A 14,285-nucleotide genomic window follows, 5' to 3' on the forward strand; every position below is an offset into this window, starting at 1 on the left:
TTAACTCATTCTTTTAGGATAGGGTTAGGGTTAACTCATTCTTTTAGGTATTGTTGTTGTTATTAAGTGTTACTGAGTCAGCTTGAATCCTTCAGGATTCTCTTTGAATTTATAGGATTTTTTTCAAAATTTCATTGAGATAAAATTGACATCTTGCAAATTTAATTTTAAGTAAATTAATTTATTTAAGTGTACAATTCCGTGATCTTTAGTAATTTAAGAGTTGTGCAGCCATCTCCACAGCCCCGTTTTAGAGAATTCTATCAACCACCTCAAGCCTCTCAGTTTCTGGTGACTGCCTGCCGCTCTCATCACATGGACTCTCCCTGGAGTCAGTCTTTCCATGTCTGTTTTTCCTTGTTATGTGTATAGCACACCACTCAGAAGGTTTAGGACCCATCCTACTCTGTTGTGGCGCTGTGGGTTAATGCAGTACAATGCACAGTCGGTTTGAACCTCAGGGTCGGCAGTTCAAGCTCACCAGCTGCTCTTCAGAAACCCTATGCAGGATCGCTATGGGTCAGAACTGACTCGAAGGCACGTAACAACAATTCTAGTGTGGCCTCATTGGCACAACAAAACCCTGTTTCCAAATGGGCTTTCATCCACAGCTTCCAAATCAGACCCAGTGGTGTTGAGTTGACCCAGTGTGTTACAGAATAGAATTGCTCTATTGTTGTTGTTGTTGTTAAGTGCCGTTGAGTCGGTTCCGACCCATAGCGACCCTGTACAGGGTTTCCGAGGGTGTAAATCTTTAAGGGAGTAGAAAGTCTCATCTTTCTCCCGCAGAGCCGCTGGTAGTTTCCAACCACTGGCCTTAAAGGTTCGCAGCCCGATTTGTAACCACTACGCTACCAGAGCTCCTTAGAATTGCTCTATAGGGGTTTCTTAAGGAGTTCTGGTAGTCTAGTGGTTAAGAGTTGGGCTGCAAACCCAAGGGTCAGCAGTTCAAAACTACCAGCCGTTCTGTGGGAGAAAGATGAGGCTTTCTGCTCCTGTACAGATTTACAGCCTCGGAAACCCTGTGCAGGGTCACTATGCGTCAGTTCCGACTCCACGGCACATAACGACCACCACTACCATAGGGGGTTTCTTGGCTGCAGATTGCCACATCTTTCTTCTGCAGCGCTCCCAGGTGGGTTTGAAACCATTTGCAGTACTCAGTAGCCCTTTAATTCCCAGGTAAGGAGTGAGGACTCCAACATATATTTTGGGGAGGACACCATTCTGTCCATAACAATGGCTTCCCCCGTTTTTTTGGCAACTGGAGGGTTGAATGGGAAACACATGCTGTCACTCCAGCCGACCTTTCCAGTGTTGCCCTTGTCCTCCTGCTGACCAGCATGGTTTTTACACCCGAGGAAACTGAGGCTCATAGCTCCTCAACTTGACCTCCAGTGATTGTTCTGTTGGCCAAATCAGCCCGCCGTCCAATTTCCGTTTTGACCATTTTGTAATATTTTCATTTCCAAGACCCCCTAGTGTCCTTAATGGAGGGCTCTGTGTTCTAATTTGCAGAACTTTTGTTCTAATTTGCAGAACTTTGCTAAAGAGTTTGTGATCAGCGATCGGAAGGAGCTGGAGGAAGACTTCATCAGGACCGAATTGAAGAAGGCAGGAGGAGCCAATTACGATGCCCAGGCAGAGTAACCCCCCGGCCACAGTCATCTGCCTGCTCCCCGGGGGAGGGGACCCCCGGCCCAGCTACCAGCCCACCAGCTCCCCAAGGAGAGGAGACGTGATGAGAGGCAACGTCACCACCCTGTGTTTGCAGCCCAGACCCCTACCCTGCCTTCCTCATGCTCCCTGCTATCTTTTATCTCCTGATGCTCATGGAACATCTTTCTTTGACTTCTCCCTTTCCCTCTTTTTTTGTTCTAAAGAAAAATCGTTTTGATGCCAAGGTCATACACATCATCAGATTTGAGGTCCCTCTTGTAGTGACCCCTTTTCCTGACATTTCTCTTGCCTGGCCTGATCCATCATGACCTCACATTGCTAATGAAACCTAGCTGCCCTCTTGATTTTTGGGCTTGTCCTCCTCTACACTCATACGGAGGCAGCTATCCCAGGAGCAGGATGGGTCCATTTCAGCCTCCGTAAGAACACAAACATATCCTGGCTTAGACCTTCTAGAATGTGCTCCAGGGCCCCTCACCTCCATCCCAGTCAAACCTGGGCTACCCTCTTGGTTTTCTAGTTTGACTTCCTGTTTACTTGTAAGGAAGCAGCTGCCCAGGAGAAGGATGGGTCCACTGTAGTCTTCGTAAGAACACACACATGTTCCGGCTTGGACCTTCTAGAATGTACTCCAGGTTCCCTCACTCCCGTCCCCATCAAAGTTGCCTAAGCGATGTGTCTGACAGAGATGGGGACAAGTCAAGGTCTGCCCCAGACCGAACACAGAGATAAAATTTGCCTTAAAACTTGGCTTGTCAATGGCTTTGCCAGGTGGTCTGGAACTGCCCGTCTGCCCACTTTTTGACTGAAATCTTGTCATGGCATGAAGAGAGGGCAGAGGTCTGAGTTCCAAGATTGGGAAGGAAGAGGTTAACTTCAGGGAGGGGCTCCCAAAGTGAACGAATGGGACAGAGGCCCAGATGGGAAAGGGAATTTTTGTGGAACTGGGAAGTGGCCTTCCATTCATTCAGCAGGGCCCTCAACAGAAACGAGCGTGCTCGGGCCCCGGCCTCCTTTGCCGCTTTCACTGCATCTTGAGCAAAAACCCAGCATCCACGGGGCCCTCAGAGCCTGTGGTTTCAGTCACCCGCACCAGACGGTCAAAAGGATTTCTTTTGTTTTGTTTTGTTTTTTTAAGGAAAAAAGAAAGATGAGAACGGATTGGTTCTTTATGAGCACATTTTATTCCATCTTTTTCTTGTTTTCTTTGCTTGTTTCATTTGGGGGAAGGACATCTGTACTGAGGTTGTGAAGACCATCCATGTGCAAACAGTTTACAGAAATAAATGTGTTTTCTTTTTTTTTTTTTATTTTTCAAAAAGCAGTTTGATGTTCTGACTTGTCCCATAAACCGCCTTTTTACTCAATAAACACAGACATTCGTCCGATTGAATTGAGGCACACTCAGGTTCAGTAGTTTAGTTACTTCTTAACAACAACCATAAGACAAACGGGTGCTGTTTTCATCCCCATTTGGTGGGCTGGAGGTATTCTCCACGTGTCCCCCGGCGAGGAAGTGGCAGAGCTGGGGTTCAAACCTGGGTCTGCCATGGCCCTAGTGCTGGATGTGTGGAGCCCTGGATTTTAGGGCAGATTGTTATCATTCTTGAGCAACTGGAAGCACCCTTTCTGAGCTCACACTAGATCTTCACAGCAGAGTTTCAGCACACCGGGTCTGGGTGCAGGTGGGATACAGAGTCAGACCAGCAGAGTGCAAACACACAGACGGCACGGTTCGGAAAAGCTGAGGGGTGTGGAGAGAGGATAGAAACCAAATCCTGCAAGACATAGTATAGGCAAAGGAGACTGTTGGAACCCCCAAGACTATGGCCCTTAGACACCCCTCAGACCTGGAACTGAACCTACCCCGGGGATCGCCTTGTGACCAAACAATGCACAGGCCTATGCCATGAATAACCACTCGTGTGAGAAATGTGCTCCTTGGAACAATATCAAGCAAACAAGACTCAATGGGCAACATTTACCCAAAAGACAAGTCCAGAAGGCAGAAAAGAAGGATGAATGGAATTACAGCCAATGCCATGGAACCAAATGTGTATAAATAGTTGAAAGGAAAACTAGTGTGCTCTGTACACTTTCACCCAAATCACAGTTAAAAGGTAAAAAAGAAAAACAAACCAACATCCACACTTTACATGTTGCCAAAGCACTGTTGTTAGGTACGACTGACCCTGTGCACAACAGACTCGTTCATCACCCAGTCTGCAACACTTGTTGTTTGAACCCCTTTTTTGCTGCCACTGTGAATCCATCTTGTTGGGGGTCTTCCACTTTTTCACTGATCCTCCATTTTACCAAGTACGAGTCCTTCTCCAGGGGCTGGTCCCTGCTAATAACACATACCAAGTATGAGAGACAAGTCTTGCTAACCTGCTTTTAAGGAGCATTCTGGCTGTACTTCCTCCAAGATAAATAGTTTTGTTCTTCTGGTGGTCCATGGTCCTTTGAATATTCTCCGACATCGTAAGTCAAATGCTCTGATTCTTCTACCATTTTCCTTACTCGGTTTCCAACTTTCACATGCATATGAGGCTATTGAAAATACCATGGCTTGGGTCAGGTGCACCTTAGTCCTCAAACTGGCATCTTTGCTGACAGAACCATTGTTAAGTGCCGTCGAGTTGGTTCTAACCCAAAGTGACCCTGAACAGGCTGTTAATCTTTACAGGAGCAGAAAGCCTCATTTTTCTCCTGTGGAGCAGCTGGTAGACAGAACCATTAATACGTATTAATTGTAAAGAATTTAGAAAACACAAAAAGTCATAAAGAAGAAAATAAAAATCACTGGTACCCTCTCACAAAAGATGTAGGTAAAGCTGATCACGTTGCCCCTAGTCTACCCCAACCATGTCTGTTCTAATCCCTGCTCTGCTGCTTACCAGCTATGTGACCTCAGAAATAATTTAAATTCTCTGAGCCTTCATTTCCTCATCTACACAGAAGGAAGTACTCCTACCTGCTATGGACTAAATAAATTGTGTTCCCCCTCAAAAAAATTTTTTTTAATGTATTGGAATACTAATCCATATATCTGTGGAAATACGCTACCAGAGCTCCTTGTTCTAACTTACAGCAACTTTGTACCGTTAACTCCTAGCAGCCTTGTATAGCTTTTCCAAGGGTTTGAACCACCAACTTTGTAATTATCAGACAAGTGCTTATTTTACAGCGCCACACCAGGACTCCACATATCAGTTTGGTTGCTTGCTTGTTGGTTATGTGCTGTGGAGCCAGTTCCAACTCCTAGGGATTCTGTATAGGGTTTCTGAGACAGTGAATCTTCACCAGATATTATCCTGAATTAAGGAGCTCTGGTAGCTTAGTGGTAACAAATTGGTCTGTGAACCGTAAGGTCAGCAGTTTGAAACTACCAGTTGTTCCACGGGGGAAAGATGAGGCTTTCTGCTCCTGTAAAGATTTACAGCCTCAGAAACCCTGAACAGGGTCGCTATGAGTCGGAACTGACTCCCCGGCACACAGCCACCACCAGCCACCAACTCTTTACAGGAACAGAAAATCTCATCTTTTCTCTGCGGAATGACTGGTAGATTCAAACTGCTGTCTAGTTAGTTTACAATCCACTGCTCTGCCAGGTTAGGGTGTGTCTTAAACCTCCTCCCTTCTGTGATATAAAAGGTGCAGATTAGGCACACAATAAACCAACATGGAAGGAGACAGACCCTGTGTGAAGATAAATCAACACCCAGGAGCAAGGACTGCCTGCTACTGGAAGCAGAATCCAATCGCTCAGCCACACCTCAGTCCTCAGAGATAACTGCAGGTTTGGTTCCAGACCACTGCAGTAGATTGAATATCTCAATAAAATGAGTCACAGGAATTTTTTTGGTTTCCCAGTGCACATAAAAGTCACTTACATTATACTGTAACTTATTAAGTATGCAATGTTGTTAAGATCTGTCAAGTTGGTTCTGACTCAGCAACCCTGTATAGGGCTTCCAAGAGCAGCTATTAGGTTTGAACTGCTGACCTTGTGGTTCGAAATCCAGTGCTGATTCTACAACACTACATTAAATGTACAACAGCCTGATGAAACACTTAACACATGGCGAGAAAGACCAAAGCAAAGAGCACAGGCTGTTGGAAAGGGGATCCCGTAGACTTCATACAAAAGGAGTCTGCTAGCGTAGTGGTTACGAATTGGGCTGCTAACCTCAAGGTCAACAGTTCGAAACTACCAGCTGTTCCACGGAAGAAAGATGAGGCTTTCTGCTCCTGTGAAGATTTGCAGCCTTGGAAACCCTGTGCAGGGTCACCATGAGTCGGAACTGACTCCACGGCACTTAACAACAACAACAAGACTTCATGCTTTTGAGTTGTGGTGTTGGAGGAGAATACTGAAAGTGCCATGGTGCCAAAAGAACCAATAGATCCGTGTTGGAAGAAGTTCAGCCAGAGTGCTCCTTGGAGGCCAGGATGGCCAAACTTCATCTCTCATACTTCAGACATATTGTCAGAAGGGACCAGTCGCTGGAGAAGGATATCAAGTTGGGAAAGGTGGAGGGTCAGAGAAAAAGAGGAAAACCCTTAATGAGATGAATTGGCCAAGTGGCAGCATCAATGGGTTCAAGCGTGGCAACAATTGTGAGGTTGGCCCAGGACCTGGCAGTGTTTCAGTTCTGTTGTACACAGAGTCGCTATGAGTCGATACCGACTCGATGACACCTATCAACAACAGCAGACTTGATTGGGTCAGGATTGCCACAAACCTTCCATTGGTCAATAGATGTTAATTTACAACAGTGCCAACAGAAGCGGAATTAACAAGCAAGCACCTCTCCCCACGGCCCCTGAGTTCAGATGTCCCGTCTCCTAACAGTGAGAACAGACATTTCTGTACTACCACCCACGGATGGTATTTCTGTTCCGGCAGCACTTGGTAAGGAACTGTGACAGAGAGGAGATTCTAAAAGCGCTGTGATGGTGTCTGAAATTCACACAGTGGGGACTCTAGCTACAGTGGGAGAAGGGGCTCATCTTCACATGGCTGGCCTCATCTCCACCCCACTCCCGGACCCAAGTATGAGAAATGGGAAAATACAACATCCCGAGAACCAGGAGGCCCCACCTTTCTGGCCTAATCCAGCATGCACATTTAGCATCCTTGCCTCTGCCTTCCAACGCACGGTAACCCCGTGTGTGTGGAGGGTTTTTAGGGTCCTTTTGGAAGGCCTCTCCTCCCAGGTGCCTTTGGGTGGGTTTCAACTACCAACCTTTTGGCTAGTAAATTGAGTCCTTAACTGTCTGCGCCACACAACCCAAACCAGACCCAATGCTGTTGAGGCGATTCTGACAGCGACTCTCTAGGACAGAGTAGAGATGCCCGGGAGGGTTTCCAAGACTGTAAATCTTTATGGAATCAGATGCCACGTCTTTCTCTCAATGAACTGCTGGTGGGTTGGAACTGCTCACTGCCTAGCACTTTAATCACAGTGCCACCAGACTCAAAGGTTGGGGACATAGACCCACCCCACAGTAGGAGGAGTCGGGGAAGAGGTGAGACCCCCTTCCAGCCCTCAAGCTCAAAGCGTGCCTGGGGGTGGACGCAGGGGTATGGGGAGGCTTGTTGTTGTTATGTGCCGTGGAGTCGGCTCTGACTCAAGGCTGTAAATCTTTATGGGAGCAGAAAGCCTCATGTTTCTCCCATGGACCAGCTGGTAGTTTTGAACTGCTGACTGTGAGATCAGCAGCCCGATTAGTAACAGCTGACAATAAAAATGCCAGGTGGTGTTCTGAGCTCCCAGGAGCTTGCTGCTTCTAGCTGATTGATCCCTGGGAGATGCATCGTGGTTCTCTGGGGGTGGAGTGAGGCAGTTTGCTGCCCCCACTTCAGCAAGCACTGTCTTCCTCGTAGCAGCTCTGGCTCCTCCTGTTCCCCATTCTTAGAGAACCACAGAGACGGAAGACAGAAACGGAAAGGTCAGTTCCCCCAGGAGGACACGGTAAGAGGAACCAGGAGGCAACTTCAGCTAGGGCGGAGCGTGGAGCTGAACTTCCTTTGAACTTCAAACCACTTTCAGACTGTGGGACTTTGAGGACCTTTTTTGTCACGGGTTGATTCCTTTTCTCCATTTCCCTTCCACCCCATGCCTTGTGTGGGCTACGTCCCCATCTACCCATAGGAGTACCAGCAGCAGAGGGGACCTTGGTGCCAATTCCCTGCCCATTCCCCTTGTGGGACCCCATCCACAAGGTTGCCCTTTCTGGAATCCAGAAAGTGCTTTTTTCAAGCCTGGGGTTGTGAATGCCCCCGCCCTGCTGTTGCCAACTCCAGGACACTCCAGGTCACCCCGGGACACTTTATGGATGTTTTCTTACACTCCGCTCACACCTCTGTGCATGAAGCCCGTTGCCTGGCAGCAAGTTCTGTGCGTGACAGGGTAGAGCTGTGCTCCGTAGGGTTTCCTTGGCTTTAATTTTACTGTCGTAGAGCACCATACGTTTCTTCTGTGGTACCACTCAGGGTGGTTTGAACGGCCAACCTTTAAGGGAGTGTTGTTCTTAAAGTGCCGTGGAGTCGGTTCTGGCTCATAGCGACTTTGCATAGGGTTTCCAATGAGTGACTGGAGGGTTTGAACTGCCAACCTGGTTAGCAGTTCAGTGCTTAACCAACAGTGTCAAGGCAAACCATTTGTCGCCACCCTGGGACTTGCTTTGTGAACAGTTTCCATTAAACTCCCCTCTGAACGCGCCCGATCTCTTCTGATTTTGGAAGCTAACAGGGTCGGTCCTGGTTAGTATTTGGATGGGAGAGCACCTGGGACAATCAGGTGCTATAAGTTTTAGGAGTCCTGGTGTGGCACTGCAGGTGAATGCACTGACTGCAAGGTCAGTTTGAACTGCAAGGTTGGTAGTTGAAGCTCAGAAACCCTATACAGTTGAAACCGGTTTGAAGGTACTTAACAACACCACCCCTGGGTGCTTTGCTGTCTGTTTTCCTTTAGGACTGGGCCTTTTAAATCCTACTAAAGACTTGTTTGCGTCCCCAAGGTCATCAGCATGCCCCATGTTATCTTTGAGAAGCTTTGAGCACGCACACGTACACTTTCCAACGATACAAGACCAGACAGCATTCTCTGTTGTACATAAGGTTGTCATGGCTCAGCCAACTCAACAGCAACCGACAACACTTCCCCAAAACAATAAAGCTAGGTTTTTGAAAAAGGTCATGTTTCCCTCCACGCCCAAAGGTCCTTTCCCCTGACCACTGTCCCCAGTACCCCCCAGAAAATAAACTGCTTCACTACCCTTGTTATAAAGGACTGCCTCTTAGTAGCTTCGCTGGGAACCCTGACCCCATCCTCCCTCCAGCCCTGATCTTACCTCATCAGACTTCTTATTGTCCCCCAAATTCAAAGAACATTTAGAAGGGACATGATCTGAGTCCTTCAAAGGTGCCTAAACTGCTCTTTCTACGTGGTGTAAATCTAAAAGCTCAGAGTGCTTCAGGGAAAGGTTGAAGAGGTGGGAACACCACCTTCAGATATGTGTATACCCAGAGGGAGAATAGGATGAAAAACGATGGCTTCATATTTTCACAATTTTTGTTCAATAAAGAGTTCTGTGATTCTCTACAAGGACTTTTTGACTTCCCCTTCTTAGCCAGTAGGGGCTCAATGGCTACTCAATAATTTCTAAAGTGGACACTGTACTCGTTTTTTCACATTCTGCTCTTTTCACTTTTCCGTTTGTGGCGAACATCTTTCCGCATCAATGAATGTTTGTATAATCATCTCTCTTTTTGGTATGTGTGGTTTATATTGGCAAGTTGTGCTAGCATTTACCAAGCCAAACCTCTATGGTGGCTTTCTTAGTGTTGGAATGGACAAGGTGGTGACCCAGAGGCCAGACTGGGCCCTTAGCAGGGACTCATGGCCTTGCGTTTTGTTTGCACACAACTTCCAGGGGATGCCATTCATGTGAAATACCCAGTTGTGCAGTGCTCAACGTGCACAACAGTGCCCAGGAGCCCTGCCCCAGGTTTGAATTGGTTACCAGCATTTAATAGTCAAAGGTTTCCCCTAAAAACCCAGCTCTCAACTTCACTTGGCAAATCTGAGGCGCCCAAACACTGGGGTTACATTTTCACAGAACAATAAGGGGCTGGGATTGAGTCGTGGTTCTGAGTTCAAAGCCCTCACCCAGCTGTCTTCTTCCTCTCCCTCTTCTATGGAGACTGTCTGGTTCCTGTAGACATCTGTGTTTGCATCACTTTGATTACCTACCCAGAATCCCACTGCCTTCAAGTGGATCTGACTCGTAGTGACCCCGCAGGACAGAGCAGGCCAGTCCATAGGTTTTCCAAGACTGAAAACTGGTAGCAGATGGCCTCACCTTTCCCCTCGGAAGGCTAACCTTCTGGTGAGCAGTGGGGCGCCTTAACCACATCACCACCAGGACTCCTCACTCTGAGTACACTTTTAAATACTTGCTGAATGAATGAAGAAACCACTCTCCGAAGCCACAATAGCTGAGAGACAGAAAATGCTTCCTTTATTCCACTTAAATAGCCCAGATGGGGAGTTGCTATGGCAACCCTGGGACCATATTGTAGATGGTTCCCGCTGATCAGTGCATCCTCAAGGCAGTGACATGCTCCCACACCCCCCTTCCGTGAGGAGCAGCTTCCAGCGTGGATACAATTTCATTTGTGGTTGAATGGGGCAGGGGGGAGGAGGGAGGGCAGGTGGGTGGTAAGCAGGTTTGCTTTCAGAACAGAGTGTTAGTCCTGAGGAAGACACAGGGATTTAGAGCCCTGGCACCTCCCCCGCAAAGGATTTCTTCTGTTATCCTTCCCATGCATTCTATAGTCCCACACAATTGTCTGCCCTACAAACTGCATTTAGTAAGCACAGATTTGTTTTCTCATTAAAAAGAAAATCAAAGGCGAATCACAGCAGTTAATGAATATTGTGGTTAAATCATTCCGTTTGAATCCTGACTCTGCCATTCACTTGTTGTGTGACCTCTGGCAAGTAACTAAACCTCTCTGATCCTCGGTCCCCATCTCATAAGATAGCTACAAAAAATTCTAATGTCTGTCCTGGTGTGGAGCTGCGGGTTAATGCACTGGACTGCAAAGTTGGTTTGAACTGAAAGGTCGGCGGTTCAAGCTCATCAGCTTCTCCTCAGAAACCTTATACTGAGTCACTATGAGCTGGAACCAATTCGACGCCACTTAACAACAAAAACAACAATCTATGCAGAAAGGAGCTCTGGTAGCGTAGTGGTTACGAATCGGACTGTGAACCGCAAGGTCAGCAGTTCGAAACTACCAGCTGTTCCACGGAAGAAAGATGAGGCTTTCTGCTCCCATAAAGATTTACAGTCTCAGAAACCGCCTCCATGGTACACCACCTCCAACCTGTGCAGAAGGAGTCCTCGTGGTGCAGTAGGCTAAGCGCTGGGCTGCTAACCACAAGGCTGGTGGTTCAAACCCATCCACCACTCTGCAGGAGAAAGTGAGGCTATCTGCTCTCATAAAGATTTACAGCCTCAGAAACCTGAGGGAACAGTTATAACCTATGAAGTAAAAACAAACTCAGTGGCAATGGCTAGTGTACAGTCACAGTGAGGTGAGAGCAGAGACATCCGACCCCGTCACTGTGTGTAAGGACAACTGGGGACTGAGAGGAAGGAGACCAGTGGCACAGTGGTTAAGCACTTGCCCGGCAATGGAATGATGAGCAATTTGAACTCACTACCAGCTCCATGAGAGGAAGAAGAGGCAGCTGGCTTCTGTAAAGATAACATGGAGACATTATGAGGTGGTTCTTCTCTGCCCTCTACAGCTGCCCTGAGTCTGAATTGATTCAATAGCAGTAGGTTTTATTACAGGGCCCAAGGAGCCTAGGAGTCCTGGTATGGCGCTATGGGATAAAGCACTGGACCTCAAAGTCAGTTTGAACTAAAAGGTCAGTGTTTCAAACCCATCAGGCACTCCTCAGAAACCCTATACAGGGTCGCTATGGGTTGGAACCAATTTAAGACACTTGATAACAACTGGAGGTCATCTTGCTGCTGGACCTAGAATCTGAACTTGCTGCTGTCCCAGCCCTGTCTCCCAGTCCCTGCAGCTCTGGGTCCTAGACCTCCGCTGGCACCGTCCCTGTCTGGGCGATGACACCGGGCATTCACCTGCTTGCTCACCTCCTCCTAGTGCAGCTTCCAGCACTGCTGAAATTCAACAGCCAAAAAGGAAGGACTGTGTGCTCCTGGGACCAGAGCTCTGGGTGAAGGTTTGGTTGTGCTCACGAGATGCATTTGAGTGAGCTTAGGAAGCAAGTTGTTTTTGTTGTTATTTAGCGCCATTGGGTCAGTTCCGACTCACAGTGACCCAGTATGGGGTTTCCACGGAGCTGCTGGTGGGTTTGAACCACCAACCTTGTGTCTCAAACCAACTTTGTGGTCAAGGGCTTATCCTACAGATCACAAGAGGTGTGAGGAAGACCCTGCCTATAGGGTCTGCTTTGTTTTGCTAAGCAAGACGCCTGGAGCTCAGATAAGTCTATTCCACTGGCTCTCTGAGCAGGTCATTTGGGAGGGGTTCATGAAACACCTTCAGACACACTTTGTCTCTCTGGCCTCCCTGCACCCCCCAACAATCCCAGACTCTCAGGAGGCGATGTGGGCACACTCACCCTCCTCCCTTGTACTGAGGCCTGTGGATGCGAATTTGGGGAGAATCCTCCCCCACCTTAGCTCAGAACCCCCAGAGTCTCCTGGGTCAGCAGGCTGGGGCTGGATTGAGGGCTGGAGTGGTGGAGGACGTGGCAAGGGGAAATGTGTACCCCTCCCAAAGTGGGTTGCAGGCCCCCAGCCTCACTGATGGTGGCCAAGTGTTGTCAGATCTCCTGTTTCTCAAAAGTCCCAAATTTGGATCTTTATATGAAACTGAGCCATGTGTGTTCTTAGTAAAATGCCACAGCGCAGGTTTTTTATGTACCATCTCTTAGTTCTGAAGGCTAACAGGCCAGATCAGCATCTTGGCCATGTCCTTCCTCTCCTTCTGAAACCCTCTGTCTTAGTGGTGGCTGACGGCTGTGCTAATAGTCCTTGTCATCTGTCTTCTCGTGTGTGTGTGTGTGTGTGTGTGTGTGTGTGTATGTGTGTGTGTATGTGTGTGTGTGTGTGTGTGTGTGAAACATAATAAAAGAAACCCCTAGTTCCCAACTGGGTCATCTCCACAGGGATCAGGAATTCAACCCCCCATATATATTTTTTAGGGGTCACAATTCAATTGGTGACAGCAACTTACTTAAAAAAACATGGGCTTTTAATTGTTTCAGCCCACATGGAAGCCCTGGTGGCCCAGTGATTAAGCACTTGTCTGCTAACTGCAAGAGGGATCGTTTTGAATCCACCAGAAAGACGTGGTGTCTGTGAAAATAATAGCCTTGGAAACCCACTTCTATTCTGTCCTAGAGGGTCGGTGTGAGTTGGAACTTACTCCCACAGCACTGGGTTTAGTTTTGGGTTGACCTGCACATGGGAAGCAGGGGAGGTGGGGAGCGGGCTGGCATCTCACCTCCTGGTACCAGAACAAGAAATGTGGGGACAGCAGGTGCCCAGGCTGCTGGAGGCTTGAAAAAGCTCCATACGGGTGTACCGAAACCCAGCTCCATCTCCAGGCCCAGCCCAGATTCCAGAACATTCTCTTCAGCTGCCTGAGGGCCTGTGGCTGTTTCCATGGCACTGAGGAAAAAGCAGGCTTATGTTGTGTTGTCTTCCTCTGAGAGTCGGAGGCACCCTTTCAGCCCAGCAGACAACCCCCACCCCCCACCCACACTCCCAGTCTCAGGACAGGCTGTTCTTGTGACTTTGGGACCACCCTAAGCAGATGGAGTGGGAGGAGAAAACTGCGGAGATGTGACTAGGGGGCTGGGATGACTGGTTGTCTGAGGGAGAGCGAGCCACCTCTAACCACAAAGCCTGACTTAGCAGCTGTCAGTGTGGGGGTCTTGCTGTGGGGCACAGGCAGACTCAGCAAGCATTGGACTGGGCTTCCAGGCTTGGCTCTGCCATAGACAAGCTGTGTGAGGCTGAGACAGTCCCTCTGCGTCTCTGGTTTTCAGTAAGCCCAGGAAGTAGACTAGTATCCATTGTTGTTGTTGTTAAGTGCCATCAAGTCTATTCCGACCCATAGCGACCTTGTGTAGGGTTTCCAAAGAGCGGCTGGTGAGTTTGAACTGCTGACCTTGCTGTTCAAATGAACCTTGTAGTCTGGTGCTTACCCTACAGCACCACACCAAGCTCCTGGTATCCCTCTTATTGTTGTTAAGTGCCGTCGAGTTGATTCCAACTCACAGCGACCCTGTGTAGGATTTACAAGGAGCAGCTGGTGAGCTTGAATCACCGACCTTTGCAGTTCAAACAACTTCGTAGTCTGAAGGATTAGACCACAGTACCACACCAGAACTCCTGGTATCCCTATGTTGTTGTTGTTGTTGTTAAGTACCGTGGAGTCAGTTCTGACTCATAGTGACCCTGCACAGGGTTTCTGAGGCTGTAAATCTTTTTTTTTTTTTTAATTTAAGGTTTTTATTGTGGATTGGGTGAAAGTTTAC

At 48.0% G+C, this 14,285-nt stretch overlaps 1 protein-coding gene across 1 annotated transcript in view; it reads left to right on the top strand.

Moving 5' to 3' along the window:
• COTL1 (coactosin-like 1 (Dictyostelium)) overlaps positions 1-1,650 on the top strand; it is a 43,969-nt gene extending 42,319 nt beyond the window's left edge. The window contains exon 4 of the mRNA XM_006860130.1: positions 1,540-1,650. Coding sequence (XP_006860192.1) covers positions 1,540-1,650 — 111 coding nt within the window. The remainder of the gene's footprint in view (positions 1-1,539) is intronic.
• The last annotated feature ends 12,635 nt before the right edge of the window (positions 1,651-14,285 follow it).

Source organism: Chrysochloris asiatica, unplaced genomic scaffold (assembly GCF_000296735.1).
Source record: "Chrysochloris asiatica unplaced genomic scaffold, ChrAsi1.0 scaffold00037, whole genome shotgun sequence".
NCBI lineage: Eukaryota > Metazoa > Chordata > Mammalia > Afrosoricida > Chrysochloridae > Chrysochloris > Chrysochloris asiatica.